The sequence below is a fragment of the Falco naumanni genome, chromosome 6 (genome assembly GCF_017639655.2).
Source record: "Falco naumanni isolate bFalNau1 chromosome 6, bFalNau1.pat, whole genome shotgun sequence".
Lineage (NCBI taxonomy): Eukaryota > Metazoa > Chordata > Aves > Falconiformes > Falconidae > Falco > Falco naumanni.
In genome coordinates, this window is record NC_054059.1 from 39006679 (window position 1) to 39022760 (window position 16082).

At 39.6% G+C, this 16082-nt stretch overlaps 1 protein-coding gene across 2 annotated transcripts in view; it reads left to right on the forward strand.

Annotated features, from left to right (window-relative positions):
• RPS6KA2 (ribosomal protein S6 kinase A2) overlaps window positions 1–16082 on the forward strand; it is a 279807-nt gene that overhangs the window by 233405 nt on the left and 30320 nt on the right. For both annotated transcript variants that reach the window (XM_040598483.1, XM_040598481.1), the window contains exons 12-14: window positions 8043–8145; window positions 13038–13168; window positions 14912–15037. In XM_040598483.1, coding sequence (XP_040454417.1) covers window positions 8043–8145; window positions 13038–13168; window positions 14912–15037 — 360 coding nt within the window. The remainder of the gene's footprint in view (window positions 1–8042; window positions 8146–13037; window positions 13169–14911; window positions 15038–16082) is intronic.

Consider the following 16082-nt stretch of genomic DNA (forward strand, 5'->3'; position numbering starts at 1 on the left):
CAAAGAGTGTGATGCTACTGGGACTGTCTGGGTATCCGTAGAGCTGGTACAGCAGGCTGTATAGCAGGTTGTGATGCTTTACACTGGGGAAATCATAAATCTTCCAACTCCTTCTTGTCAGTTTGGCCTAAGTGACCATAGGACAGGATCTGGCCCTTCCACTGTATTGTCATGGGGGGCTACAGAAAAGCACAACGTAGATGGATTTTCAGAAGAGTAGTTCTACATCACTGAATATACAAGTCAACCAGCCAGAACAGGAACAGCAACTCCTCTTATAAGTGGTTGATATTTTATTGAGGTGAGTCATTAATTTAACGTCAGCACTCAAAATTGGAACAACAAACATTTGATCAAATGTAACATGGTTAAAGTAAGACATGTCAGACATGATTAACAGAATGGTAAACAAGGATTTATTTTATTGCTATCAGCTACAGCTCATAAAGCTGGCAGTAGAGATTAGCTACGTATTGGATTTAGACTTGCAACAGGTCAAACCTTCTCACATTTTTAGTGTCATATTTGTTCAGATTGACTTATTGTTAAGACAAACCTGGTGACAAACGCTTTCCGTTCTTGATCTGGACATCTGCCACTGCATCAGAACTCCTGTTTTCCACATCCTCTAGGATTTTCTAGGTTAATTTTATCTGACCTCTGTTATGCTATTGTTATATTTCTTTAATATTTGATCTGAATTAGCTCATGAATGCTAGTGTAACAGGTCACACTGATGCAGTTCTCACTATAAATTCTGATAAAATGGCATGAATGTATGTGACAGACCCATTTTTAAACTGCTGCTCAGTTTTTACAGTAAAGCAAATTCCTCTGTGAAAGCGCATTTTGTGGTGCCTAGGTGGCCTTTGAAAGGGCTACAGAATCATTTATTTTGGAAAAACTCATGAATCTGATTTGAATTGCATGTTGAAGAGTTGGCACAGCTCATAGCCTGTTACGAGATGATCAATGAAGGTGGAGTTTGAGATTTTCCTTTACAGTCCAGCTGACTTTTAGTCCCATTACATAGAGTCTAGGGTCTCTTTCCTTTTCTGCTTCTTTCTAATCATGAGATTCTGTATCAAGACTTCACATCTATGAAAATATTAACAGAAAAGAAAAAAAGGGAGAGATGAAGAGTTGGGGGAGTTGTGGCTTAGTTTTTGGGTTTGTTTGGGTGGGTTTTTTCTGTATTCCTCTGATACCTCCAGTCCTCATCTTTGCAATCAAAATACAAGTCAAGTGCATATGTCTTAATGTAATAAGGAGCACTGGGGCAGTGGCAGGTTTTCTCCTTCTGTGTTTGTGGCTCAGTAACTCATCACAGAGAAATGAAGCTCTGCATCTTGGAAAGGTTTTCAGCGAAGTCCGTTCTGGACTGTGAGACTCCTCAAGACCACCTTCTCTCATGATGATTGGTGATTGTTTCAAGCTTAGTTCTTTAGGGAACAATTTCATGCCTGTCCTAAGGAAAAGGTACAGTCCTCCATCATTTGAAAAATTTAGGGAAGTATGTACCGTGGAGAGGCTAGGTATGCTTGAACATGACTTGGAGCTAGACAGGAAGGTGGATTTAATTGCCCTTTGATGTCTTATCTAGCCCTTTAACTTTGCTGAAAACGTAGATGTAAAGATCCATTTTAATTCAACACAATTAGTGCTTATTGAACTCTTGGAGACAGATGGATCATTATAACAGATAAGCTATCATCTTTGTACTATATTTGCTCATTTAATCCTAATTTTACTGTCACTCACGGAGAACTTGGGAGGCTTATCTAGTCACAGCAGCAGTATCATATGCATTTCAGAGTGCTGTGAGCCAGCCTGGCCCTGAGCTGAACCCAGGATTTTGCCTTGCAATGACCATCCAACTAACTGTTAACTTGTTCTCCATGGACAGAAACAGCAGGGTCAGAGAAAAGAAATGGATTGGGCACAGGTGTTTAGTGCTGATCTCTATATAGTTCAAGAAAAGAGTCCCTGATGCCCTCATTTTGTTCTCCCATCACGTACACAGAATCTCTCACATCAATTCGCAGGCAGTCAGCAAACAGCATTGTTGAGGCAATACATGAATGGTGATTTATTTTATACCTTGGTAATACAAAGACCTCAGAGAGCAAGAGGCAAGGTCTTTTGGAGAGCTTCTGTACTACTTTGGCAGCTATGATAGACAGGACTGCTGCAACTGACAGCATAGAAACTTTCAGCAACTGCATTAAAATGATCCTCCACCAAGAGCCCCCTTATCACAAAACGTCAGAATGGGTTAGTGTCTTCTAGAAGCCCAGTGCAAAACAGGTATTTTTTTAAGCAAGATTTTTCCTACAAGAGTGGCATGATAACCAGGAACAAACCACCAAGTTGTTTCATCTGATTTTAAAAAGACTCAAAACAGAAATTAATTAGCTGCTTCCTTCCAAGTTGTGTGTGAAATCTAGATATCGCAGTGATGAAGCCATTAGAATTGCAGACGGAAATGTATAAATCAGACCTTCATTTCAGAGTACTGTCAGAGCTGTTCCCTCAGTCTTTGGATTGAGGCTTGGTTATTGTCTCTATCACTGAAGTGTTCACCTGTTGAAGCAGTCATTTCCCACTTGTTTTCCATCTTTCACTGTCTTCAAACAGATGCAGCCAGGCATAGTGTCTGGTTTGGACGAAGGCAGCGAACACAGTGGAAACAATATAAGCAGTGTAAAAAAGCCCCCTGTTACGATGCTGCACATGCTCCTGCCCAACACAGCAGTTCTGATAGCGTGTGACCACTGCACACGTAGGCAATGGATGCAATCCTGGAAAACATGAGTGTTGCCAGAGAATTACCATCCTCCCGCTATCCTTTCCCAGATGCCCTTCCCATGTTCCAGGGTGCCATTCTTCAGCACAAGTGCTGAATTTGTGCCACAGTGCCTACTAAATGCCTTAGAGCAGTAAGACATTTCCAAAAACTTTCATGTATTTTTCACCTTGGGAAGTGGGAATTTAGGATTTTGTTACTGGGTGAAAACAACTATACAAACGAGACTCTTACAGAGATTAAGTTCATGCCACAATTTAAGTTTGGGCATAAAAACTGTCAGATTGTCTACAGTTCACTTAGTGCTACTTATACACCAGAATTTAAACCTAAGGTGGCTGCTGCTCCAGCCACATAGAAGTTCCAAAAACATGAAAGGTTTTGGAAATGCCTTACTGCTCTAAGGCATTTACCAGGCACTGTGACACAAATTCAATAGATCCTTTGTTAAATGAACAGACTGTCTTTTGTGATCAAGGTTGGGATTCACAGGAAGGAGATTAGATGTCCAGATCCTTCTGAGTTTTACCTGCTTACTACCCTTGCATCCTCTTTTCTCCCTAAGACAAGCAGACCCAAAATGAGTTGACCTCAGTTCATGTCAGTCATTGACTCTGAGAAAGCAGAATCTGGTTCCTGATTTTTTCGTTACTGTTTCTTTTTTCCAGGTCATGCATAAAAAATTTCTGGGTTTTCATTGAAAATGAAAAATGAAATCCCTTTTTGCAGACTGCAGTCAGAGGAGTGGGCTATAAACAGTAGTTTTTGTTTAGATGACAGGCTAAATTGGAACTAGAGCAAATAACATGCTAGAAAATGAACCGTCAAATACAGCTGAGGGAAGGAGTGGGAAGAAAGTGGGCTCAAGTTCTATTTCCTTCAATATTAATCAGAGATCAAACTAAATTGAAAACGTGAATTATTCAATTGCAGATTTTACCAACAGCAAAAATTTATCCCAAGGTCTGAATTCTGCAAGCTTTTCTATTATTTGCAGGCAATAACACTGAGTCATTAATCTAGGAGAGAACAAGCATTTTAGAAGGTAGTTCATCCTTTTGTCTGCTTATTGAATTTTCCATGACAGGTGTATGAATCAAAGAGTTTATTCTCACACTATGAGTGCATCACTGTGGAGGGTAGCATCTTTCTTTTTCTAGAAGGTGTCTAAGGAATAATTCAGTTCTTCATCAAAGAAACTGAGTTGAGGAAATTACTAAATAGTTTTCAATTAAATAATTTTCTTTTTCTTGATATTTGCCAGGCACACGTACAGGGCATTTATATTTCTGGGATTTTTTAGGACTGCATTTTTTTTAATGATTATGAAAAAATAACTGCTTATAAATAACAAGAGGCAGACACATGTTGCAGTATTTTGTTACTAGTCTCCCTGGTGTATTACTTGAGTCCCAGCTGAGAAGGTGTTCAGATGTGGCTCATATTAGGGATCTGGTAACATACATTAAGAAAAGGTCTTTGGGACCTGGGGGGAAATCAGTTATTGGGGGAAAAAAAAATGTGCCAAATCAGAAAAGAAGTTGATAGAAGCTCATGGTTTCTCAAACTGCTATAGAACTGTGTTCTAGTTAATCCATAGGCACTTATTACTCTAAAGGTACTGATTATCAAAGTCTCAGAAGGATGTGAGGGTTTGATAAGTAGACAGGAGGACGGATATGTATCCAGGTGTGAATATCTAAATCAGTACTTTAACACCTTGAAGTTCATCCCCCTCATTCTGTGGATTATGCACTTCCGACAGCCGCTGGATCTGACAGCTGTGTGTGATGCACAGTGGTTCCTGATACCTGTCAGTTGCATTTTTCTGTGATAGGTCAATGCTGTGGCCATTATAAAATATTGGGTGTGGGATGTGGGGTGGTTATTCTTTACTAGGAAAGAGAAAGACACATTCTCAAGAAAAACCGTTGAGGACTAAGGAATGCATTTCTCCTTTATAAATGTAGAAGGAGTGTGGAATTAAAAAAAAAATAAATATCTTCAGCTGGTTATACTTCTGCAAATAACACACATATGGTGATTTTAAGCACCCAGATTGAAATTTATATGCTTCAGTTAGCACTAACGTATCCAGTCTCTTTTGAATGTCTAATACGATGCTCCAAAATAATAATTTGGATATGAAAACTGGGATTTAAACTGGGACAGCTGGGACCCTATTCCTATTAAAATAAGTGTTGGAATGTCCAATGACTTCTGGATGCAGAGACAGGGTTACCATGATGTGGGATGTAGATAACGCTTTAAACTTTACCAGAACTTAAGGGACAGCCTGATAGATATAGTCGAAGACAAGATTTGAAACTTACCTTGCTATATCATTTGCCACTCTGGTTTGTTTCTGTTGGAAGAGATCAAGGTGATCCAGCAGCCTCAAATAATTTTGGGAGCACAGTAAGAGATAATGCTAATAAATTTCTAAAATTAGAAATACTCTTGGAAAATCCAGAAGGATCTCAAGTCCTCCAAGAGATTTTTATCGCTGTGTGTACAGAAAAGACTGGCTGTGATTCTTACCATTTCCTTACATCAGCTTGTGTCATGCTGTGTTTTGTAGTTTACAGGATGTGGGTTTTTAAAGGAAGAAGCGTTCTGCTTGCAGCAATGCTTCGTGTTTAACTGTGTTGGGCTGCCCTGTGGTTTAGCGTGCCTCAGTGAATTGCCTTTGGTTGTAGTGGTTCATTCAGGGAACTGGAGCCAATGTGGGATGGGAAAGCCCATAGATGACACTACTCTTCTTGTGCTTGTTCCTCAAAGATTTCATTTAGTTCCCCGATTCAAGAACTTGGGGGGAAAAAAGTTTTCGGCAGTTTACCTTTTGCTGTTCCTAGCTGTCTAGTTAGAAACACCAGAAATAATTTTTATCACAAATGGAGAAGGAAATGGAAAAGGGAGTCATCTAGGCTGCGCTTGGAGGAGGTACCTTTCACTCACAAGCAGCTTCTTTGTTTCCATCCCCTCCCAGCAAGCAAATTTGTGATTACACATCTTAGGTGGTGTGTGACTCATGATGAATCTCAAATCCCTCCCTAGTAGTGGAGGATGTGGGTTAGGGATTCAAAATACAAATGTAGCTCCAACAGCATTTAAGAAACTACAGATGGGGGGAGGAATTAAGAGGCCAGAGAGAATATGGTTACAATAATCAAAAGAGAGTGCAGTTCCCAAATGATGTACGACTCCAAAACATTTTCCAGTTTTTAGACCTCACAGGATGAGGGGTGCATTTAATTCATGGAGGAAGCATGTGCATGTGACCATATTACTTTCTGCAGTAGAAGGACTGTGGTTGTGAATTAAGACAAATAAAGAGGAGCTTAAAAAAATACAGCTTTCTCAAGGTGAAATCCTAGCAACAGAAAAACCTTCAGTAGGTGCTGAGATCTCTTTAAACTTCTGTGCAGAAAGAAAAAGATATATGTTAATTACTAGGTTGATACTTTTCAGTTGATGAGTGACACTTCCTGCTTACGATTGCAATTGGCTTTTAATTATTTGGAAGACTTTCCATTGTGGCTCATGCTCACAGCAATTATTCATCTCTTTTTCTCTCAGAAGATATGGAGCAGTTTTACGCAAGCAGGAACTTTTTATGGTGAAATTGCCATTAATTATTGCAGTCGCTTCCAGCCTCACCATTCCACTTTTCCAAGGAATCATAGATTCAGCCACAAACATATGCTTTATGCGAATGATAATACTATGCTACAAAATGTCCTGCCTCAAGAACCTTTACTTATCTATGCAAAATCAAGTTCAAATTATGTTGATATGTATATCTTTTAGGTTTGACCACATGCTTTATATTACAGAAGTTAATTCAACACAAAACCCACAGTTAAAAAGAATCTTCCTGCATGAAAAGAACTGGACAGGCATGTACTAATCTCCATAAAATATTTTGAAAAATCAGCTCATAATGAAGTTGTTTTAAGAGAAAATACATATTAAAAATAGTCATAAAATTGAGCTCCCCAGCTTTTATCATGATTTGAAAGTTTAGATGAAACTTTATATTTGTGCTCGGACATGTTAATTACTGGCCGCTGTCTGTGGCAACTAATTCAGCCCTTTGAAACCTGAGAGCAAAAGCATTGCTAGAAAGGGAATGCAGTTTAGGGACTGAAACATGGAGCAGGGATTCCAACTGGAGCTCTGTTCACCATGCTGCCATCAGCATCATGATAATTTTTCACCATTTTTCAAGCAGAGATGATGCAATGATCACAGAAATCAATAGGTCTTTCCATTAACCCCTGCAGGCTCTGGATCGGATCCAGACATGCTGCACCTCAGTGCGCCTGTCTCCCAGTGTGTGTGTGAGTGTGTGTGTGAATGCTAGCAAAGGAGCACAGCGTAGCAATTTCTTAAAGATTGCTAAGCATGAGTAAAGAGGCCACAAAGTCCCTTGCCATAAAAGCAGTGCATCAGCATGCATTTACAGTGTTACTTATGTGATCCCCTACATGCGCCCTCACTCGCCAGCACAAGCTCACACACTAGCAGTGTTTACCTGTTATATACCTTCCTCTCTTCCTTACGGTTTTCCTTGATTTTGCTGCTCTGCTCAAGCCACATTTAAGCCTTCAACAAGTCTCCCAACCCATCCACAGTGCTTTCTTCCTAACATCTTTTGATGGGAATTTCATCTAATCCTCAGCTGTGAGCCCCTTCCCTTTCACCAGATATGCCAAAAGAAAAGTCTCTTGTTTAGGTTGTAAACACCAGGCAGCCAGGCCTGTTGCTCAGTTCAGTCTGGCAGGGTGTCAAACATAATGCTAGTTCTTGAAAAATTATAAATGCTAAAACAGTCACCACTTCCTGGTGGTTCTTTGTCCTGATTGCCATCGCTGCGCTGCTGAAGTCACCCACACACAGTTGCACGTTCCAGTCCTGCCCTGAAGACCAGTGAATTTCCAGATGCCCCAGATGAAATATTGTGCCAGTCTATGGGCTAATTTTTTACCAGAAACATCTGTGTTTACATTGTGGATGCCAGTAACTAAAAAGTGCAGGAACCATCCAGAGCACAGATTTTAAGTCATCCCATCGATCAGGAGCCAGAGCTGTGGCTATGTCATCCTTTTTTGTCAGTCCTGTAAGCATGGCACAGAGCTGAGAGGGGACATCCTAAACAAAATGGGGGAGCCTATCTGCAGATGCTGAAGGTGTACTGTTTGTCATTGATGGAGATCTGTTCTTCTCCTTGTAGAAACTCTACAGGAAAGAAATCAAGCCACCTTTCAAGCCTGCAGTGGGACGGCCAGAAGATACCTTTCATTTTGATCCAGAGTTCACATCTCGGACCCCTACAGGTTAGTAAGGTGGTACATGGGTAATGCATCTTTTCAGTGAGTAAATTCATTCTTCCCCTCCCCATTTCAATAGAGTCTAAAAGTCTGATCACCTGTGGGTTTAATTGGTTTTGCAATATCCAGCAGGAAGAAAAGGCTGTTTTGCATTTCCAAGGAAAGAAGCTCACAAGCATTTTACCGACTTCACATCAATTTGTCTTCATGAAGGACATTTTTACAGGAAAAATGACTATTGATTTGCTGTTATATTATTGTTGCTTACATTAGCTGAATTTAACTATTTTAAATTACCTTGGCTTCAAAGAACTTTGCATCTCTGCAAGTTAGTATATGATATATATTCCATAGATGTTTTCTTTAATTATGAAATCCTATAGACTATGGACTGTTGGAAGTTAGTTTGTGGTTAACAGTAACGAAGAATCATCAAGTTCTCAGATCAGCAGAGTTATGCCATCAGGAAGTTTGGGCCACAGTATTTAGAAAATCCTTCTATTCAGAATGTTGTTCCTACACTTTCTGGTTCCTAACAGGAATATCACACTTTGTGCACTATATATATGAAGGTGATTGTTGCACAAAACACCATCTTTCCACTCTTTTAGTTGAAAGCAACAATACCAGTAACTTCACCATGGTAATCCCAGTTACAATGTCACCTCTTGCTAGACATGGATAAGCTACATTACATTTCTGCCTGAGATATTCCTGTGTAAAGTACCTACGTATACATTCTAAAATGTAAAAAATGAATTAGCTGTTGTTTGTAAAACACTTTGAAGATGGTAAGCACTGTAAATATCACATACTATTGTTGCAATAACCAAGTATAAGGTCTCAAGCTTCAACCTTCAAATTGCCCCAGAACTGTTGCAGTGAGAGTAAAAAAATCTGTGCTTTCATTACAAAACTGACTGCATTATAGCACATCAATCAGAGCTGAGATTTCCTGTAGTTTTCATTCAGGCTTATCACAACCTTCAGCCTTTTTCTTAAAACTAGCCCAAACTTCTATCCAAAGCCTGGCTCAAACTTCCTTTCATGGGGTATGAAATAGTGGTATCTACTCAAGATCTTTTCTCAGTATTGTTTTCTAGTTTTTTTGGCAAGGCTGTGGCAACTTTCACAAGCTATAAAAATATTACACTCTGGTTATTTAGGTCCTACTGGAACATCCACCTGTCTCCAGTATGTTTTGATATTTCTGTCCCACTGCATGAAAACGAATGGTCTTTGGATACCAGCTATTTCACACGTTTGATTTTAGCTTTAATTCAGATTCCAGAGGAACTCATTTTCTGTTAATATTGGAGACTGCAATTTAGTCTGATCTTGAGAGAACTGCGGGCTGGTAATGCCCTGGAAAGTCTCAGAGAAGCATTAAGAGTCTGGATTGCTTTGGAAGTTCAGACTGATAGGTTGTCCTGGCATGCAAGCCCTTGTACTCCATGCATGTATTGATGCCCTGGGTTATATTTTACACTGTACATGTTACTACTGTTGCCTAATTCAATTTGATGTTACATGCAAGACACTGACTTGAAAAGTTTGTCTTGGGGTGGTGGCTGGGGTGGGAGACGGCCTGCCTCAATTCTGCTTTTTTTTCTGTTATTATGGCAAGTGCCTGAGAATCAAACCCTGTCTTTTCAAAATAGGTTTAGTTGGAAGCGTGAATACCTTTACACTTCCAGAGTGATAGAAAAGCCCTTGCAGACTGGCAGCATATTTTTCAGCCCCTGACTCTTGACTGGTTGGGTCAACCAGAAAAGGAAAGCATCACAAGAGTGTTTAATACTGGCTCATATTGCCTGTGGAATCAAACAAGAGCCTTTCTTTTTTTATTTTATTTTTTTATGTCATGACATAGGCCCCATACAAATTTACCCTGTTACTAAGAATGTGTATCCAGACAGAAAGCACTCTAATAATTACTGTTTCATGATGATAATGCGGTTGTGTTTTAATGAATCTGTCAGAAAGATATTACCAAGGAGGTGGCCCAGATGTATACAGTCATTTTGCACCGTCTTTATGAATGAGTTCTCCTGCCTGGAAAAAGGTTTAAGTCAAAGTTTTGGATCCAGTGACTTGCCATATCTCAGCAAGTTTCTTTAGCTTGGAGGTTGAAACATATTTCTGTAGATTCCTAACCTCAGCTCTGAGTGAACCAAAGATGTGGTTTCTGACAGTGGCAGTTCACCTCTATGGGTATAGTTTCACATCACTTTTTCTCAGGGATTCATCTGAGTTGGAGTCACTTTTTCTGGCGGCTTGTTTCACAAGTCCTCCATCGTTACATCTCATTTGTGCTGACTCGCCTCCTGACAGGGAACAGGAGACTGAAACGATCCAGGTTATAAATGGTGATTTGAACAAGGATCAAACCAAGATCATTCTGGTGACACAACTTAGATTTAAGTCCACAAATATTTGTACTGTTGTAAGTGATGGGGCAGCACGCTGTAACTGGCGGGGATGTTTACACTGGCTTTACTACTGAGAAAAAATACGTAAAATTGCACCTGAAGTATCTAAATTTCCTCCTCTGCAAATAAGATAAAATGTTTGCAAACCCCAGTAAAGCATGCTGAAGTAGATTACTTAGGACTTATGAAGCCTTTGAAAATCCTGTAAAGTTAGATGCTCTAGTGGGACAAAACATTATGACTTTCACAGGGAGAAAGATAACCATTGTACAAGATTAGTGTTTGTAAGTGGATCTAATTCAGACATATGAAATGATTATGGATTTATCAAGACTAGGAAAATTATTTAGGTTTCATTGCTATCAGTTAATTAACATGATTTAAACATAATTTTGCACTTAGCACAGGTGGTTTATGGATCTAATTCAGACATATGAAATTATTATGGATTTATTAAGACTAGGAAAATTATTTAGGTTTCATTGCTATCAGTTAATTAACATGATTTAAACATAATTTTGCACTTAGCACAGGTGGTTTAACATTTAATTCATATGATGGGCATATCAGTTTGTGGTGATGAATATTTAATATTGAACACCAAATTATCAGTAGTTCTTCTACAGTGTTTGATGAAGAGATTGGCAGTGAATTATGAAGGAACAGTTCTTTTTAAATAGACATGACCTAGCGCTTACATTTTAGAGCCAGATCACAGCTTTTCTGAAGTTCAGAAGTGTTCAGATTTGAATTATTGTCATTCCTTCTTTAAAACAAACATTCTTTTCTCTTCATTAATCCCTCTTGGAAAATCACTGCTGTATATACGCCACTGCAAGAAGTACCCAGTGATGCAAGAAGTCTGGTGTGATTCATCCATGTATTTGCAAAGAGAGTGCCCATCAATACACTGAGATAAACAAATGGCTTGCATCATTTTACCAAAAGACAAGTTTCTCCATGTACTTCTCAGTGAGGTCTGACTTGCTGTGCTTATTTCTGACTCCTGTCAAAGCTGAGGCAGCTTTGTAATGAGACATAGAATTAGCTACAGTCTCAGTTTTGTTCATTTCTGAGCAGATAATTTGTTTTAACCATATTCTGGCTTCAGATGTTCTGTTCGTTTGACCAGTAGATTTATACAGGGAGTGTCCACACAAGGAAATACATTCTCATATATTTTCAGGACCTCAAGCAATACTCAGTCTTCCATGCCATTGCCCTACACACTAACGGATGGTGCTGATGATGTGGGCAGCCGAGCCAGGTATAAGGTCCAGTGGGGGGGATGTATTTACATCAGTGAAACTGAGTATTTACACACCTCCTACAAGGAGATAGCTTTCTAAAGGAAGTTTAGCTCTGTAACTTTGCCGTGGTAAATGACACGTTGCACTGGAGGAAATGTGAAGGGGAAAGGAGAAAAAAAACAAACCTCAAAAAAAAAGAACAAATAAAAAGTGTACAGATTTTAGTACTTTAGATTTTATACTACCTACCCAGCTACCAAGGAATGGTTTGCAATCTGACTCTTTCCTGCTTATGAAAATGCCTGGGACAAAACATACACTGGGGAGAAAGATCTCTTTAAAGCTTTTCAGAATTTTAAGTGAAACACAACTCTTCTCTTCTTGCTTTGTCATGCTGTTTCTCTCACTGAGTGGTGGTGCAGGTACTGGGAATTGCTCTCTAGTTATTTCATTCCAAAGGTAGAATAATTCAGGGCTTTTTGAACTCCAGCTATGCCTCCCCTGGATTTTTCATGTCAGAGGAAGGAATGAGGAGGAAATCTCCATGAAGGTTAGTTAAAACCATCCCAGTCATTTTGTTCACCTGAGGACAAGTCAACCAGTGTCTTCCCTGGAGTAAGTCCCAGCTCCTAAAGCTGTTCCAGAAGATCCCTGTGAAGCCACAAACCACCGCTACTGGAGCACTGTGCTTTCACACTTGCTTCAGGTCCTGTCTTCTCTACATGCTCCTGACCCACACAACATACCACGTTTCTCAGAAAGCACTTTAGCCTTTGTAATTTCTGTAGTCGTGCTGCAAAAGACAGATGTAGCAGCTGCAGCTTTCTTCCACCCCCTGGTGAACTTCTGCTAAGCCAAACGGGTGGCCTGCGTTGAGTCATCCATCTTTCTCCTGCCCTCGCTATCCTGTGCTTTCTCTCTCTGTGTGGACTCCTCGCACAGGCAGTGCTTTGCCTAAGAATGAACATGTACTGTGAAAAAAACCTTTATATCCAAGGTAAGAGATCTTTGCAAACAATATCCCTGCACTGTTCAGATCCAGAGGAAAGGGATGGAGAAGGCACACCAAAGCCTTTATATGGAAGTGAATTATATTTACGTGTGTCTGCCAGTTTGGCAGGATCTGCTGTTGACTGACAGGGGTAACTGTCTGTTGCAGGTGCTGTACAATGTTCTTTATGATCTTTATGAGGCCATTTTCTTTCTTCTTCTACAGATTCCCCAGGTGTTCCTCCAAGTGCCAACGCTCATAATCTTTTCAGAGGGTTCAGCTTCGTTGCCTCTAACTTGGTGCAGGAGCCTGCACAACAAGATGTGCACAAAATCACCGTTCACCCAATTGTGCAGGTACTGATGCTGATGTTTCACTTCACATTTGGTGGGCAGATACATATGTGCATAGTATATTTAAACTGCCTCAGCATTCTCACTGGTATTTCACAGCTACCCAGTGTAGGTAGAAGGCGTTTACATGTAGGAGATGGAAAAAGAGAATGTTTTCCCAGAGGCTTTTGTCTGTAAGTTCATGTTCTCCACAGGCTTTACAAAAGAAATAAGAATTGCACCTTATCACAACTGAAATGAAAAGTACTTCTGAATACCTGAAACACTATTCCAGTTTTGCATACAGGTCAGGTAATGAAGTGTTTTTTTCCGTAAGCGCATGTCTTCTCAATGGTTTTGTCTTGGATTATGTGGTACAGTCTGTGTTGGCAAAGGAGCTTAATGCACTACTGCTGTAGGCTCCCACAGACCCCAAACCCGGGTTCCTGGGTGGAAGAGGCCAAGGTGTTCCTGTTGCCCTTGTACCCACAGCCTGGGAGCCTGGGTGTACTCACGTAACCCAGAGAAGCTTGACGGGGGAAGTACACTTGCCAGACATTTGGTTCTTTGCTGCCATTCCCCTGCAGCATGATCTCCAGTTATTGTAATTTAAACCAGAAATAAATGGCTACAAATGGCTCAATACACCAGGGGAACACTGAATCGAGAGAAAGAACTGGACCACTCAAAGATGCAGCAATTTTCCCACAAGGAAAAAATTCCTCTCCTGTCCACAGCCAGAAGTATACATGCCTCAAGGGGAGAGTTCCTGCCTGTGGTTTTCATAGGTACTCATAGTTTTCATCCTTATTTTAAGAATTTACAGTGGAATATGTCATATTCTTAAAGATTCTCTTATGCAACGCTACGTGAAATGTTACCCAAGCAATTACATCCCAGAAATTTTATAAATATTCCTGTTGCTTGCTTTGTAAAAGTGTATTGAATGTTAACACATGAATGCTTTACAATCTAGAAGGTTCCGTGTGGACTTTTCTAGTGCAGTTACATTTTTAGACAGAAGATCCTAGAGGATTTTTAGAGCTGCTGGTCATTTCTTGAATCCTGGGATGGAATTTGCAGCAAGGCATCAGATTTGGGTTTCACCATCTAACCAATCCACCTGCCCAGACATTTTCCAAAAGGCATACGTACTAATGATGCCATAGTTCATTCTATAGCCTTCAATAAATAAAATTAGAAATTTTGAAGTATTTTGCTACTGTTTTCACTAGTAATATATTTTCTTAAATTAGATTGGCTTAAAATAGTAACCTCTCTCACACAGAAATCATAATTAAACATACACTGGACAAGAACTCCAGTGGTCTAGAGGCACACCACATATGTGGGTATCTGTTTTGAAGACTGTGGAGCTATTAGTAGTTTGTAAGTTATCTAGTGACTCGGTATTAGAAATATATTGTCTGGGCTTGTGAGGGGATTTGGGCCTACAGTTGATTGTGAATTTCTAACAGGAGGTGATTGTCTGCATTCCATAAGTAGTTCAGAAAATCACTGCTTTTTTGCCATTGCTTCTACATAGACAACTCCATCTTACAGACTGGAAAAGGTAAAAAGAGAGGGGACATGCTTGTTTAAGTAAAAAGCTTCAGATTTTTGTAACTGGGCTTAGAAAAACTGCTAAGGACAGGAGTAGTCTGTGAAGGAGATGAGATCAAGCCCTTCCTTTATTAAGACGAGGCTAGTCCTTGCTTTTACATACCTACATCCTGATTGCCTTGTTTCCTTTGGTTTTCCCTATAGCAGTTACATGGGAACAACATCCACTTTACAGATGGATACGAGGTCAAGGAGGACATAGGAATTGGCTCCTATTCAGTGTGCAAGAGATGTGTTCATAAAGCTACAGAAACAGAGTTTGCAGTGAAGGTAAGAAAGTCTTGTGGTAAATTCCAGAAATGTGGTTGAGACTGCTCTGCCAGCCTGGGCAGCGCTACGGTCAGTGGATATTTTGCAGGCTGATTTCATGGTGGGTGTTGCTTGGGGTTTTTTCTCTTTTGGAAGATGACAAGTTTAATAAGCCTTATATTATTTCTCACACTTTAATCTCATCAAGTAAAATTCCTGGATGGAAAAAAACTTTACAGTCTCACATGGAAATCTTGTTAATCTCATGTTCCTTGCAAACGATGGGATTTTTAACAGATCCTACACTGAATCATCATAAATAAACAAAATAACATATAAAATTATTGCAACATTGAAATAGCTTTTTATTCTTTTTCAGGTTACTTAGTTCTGATATTTTTTGTTGTAATTAGACAGATTTGTCAGTGAAAACCATGATCACCTTCAAAAACACAGATTTCCTTTTGTGTCCTTGATGCTACACAAAGGAGCAAAAGGCAATCTTCAGCAGAGAGTTAAAATATTAATTTGGTGGAATTTAGCTGGATATTAAAGACAAGTCAGTGAGCTACAGACTTGGTCAAGCAACAAAATATGTAACAGAGCCACCACAGCAGCAGAGGCCAGGAGGCTGCTAGGATATAGGTGTGAGGGAACCTTTTCTAATAGGGAAGAACTTTGGTAGGACTGCTTCGGAAGGTCATGCTCAGAGGACTAAGTCACGGTCTCTGTTAAATGCTGTTGAATAAACAGTATGCAACTACTACCGTGTATGTGGCAAATGGTTGTGAGGTTACAGCTCGCAGGGAGAGTTCCAAACATCCAATTTTCTTTATGAAAAAGATGTAGCAATTAAAACATTCATAAGTTAGAGAAGTATTTCATGTTTTTGTTCTTACACCAAAAAGAGACAAGCTTGAATTAAATGAGGAATTAGTATAATGAATTTGAAAAGACATGAACAGTTAGGTCAGATCCTTTCATTCTGTATGATCTCATGGGAATAGATTCCTTAAGTGAGCATAAGACAGAAAGTAGCTCCTTGAAATTAGTACACAGAGAAATT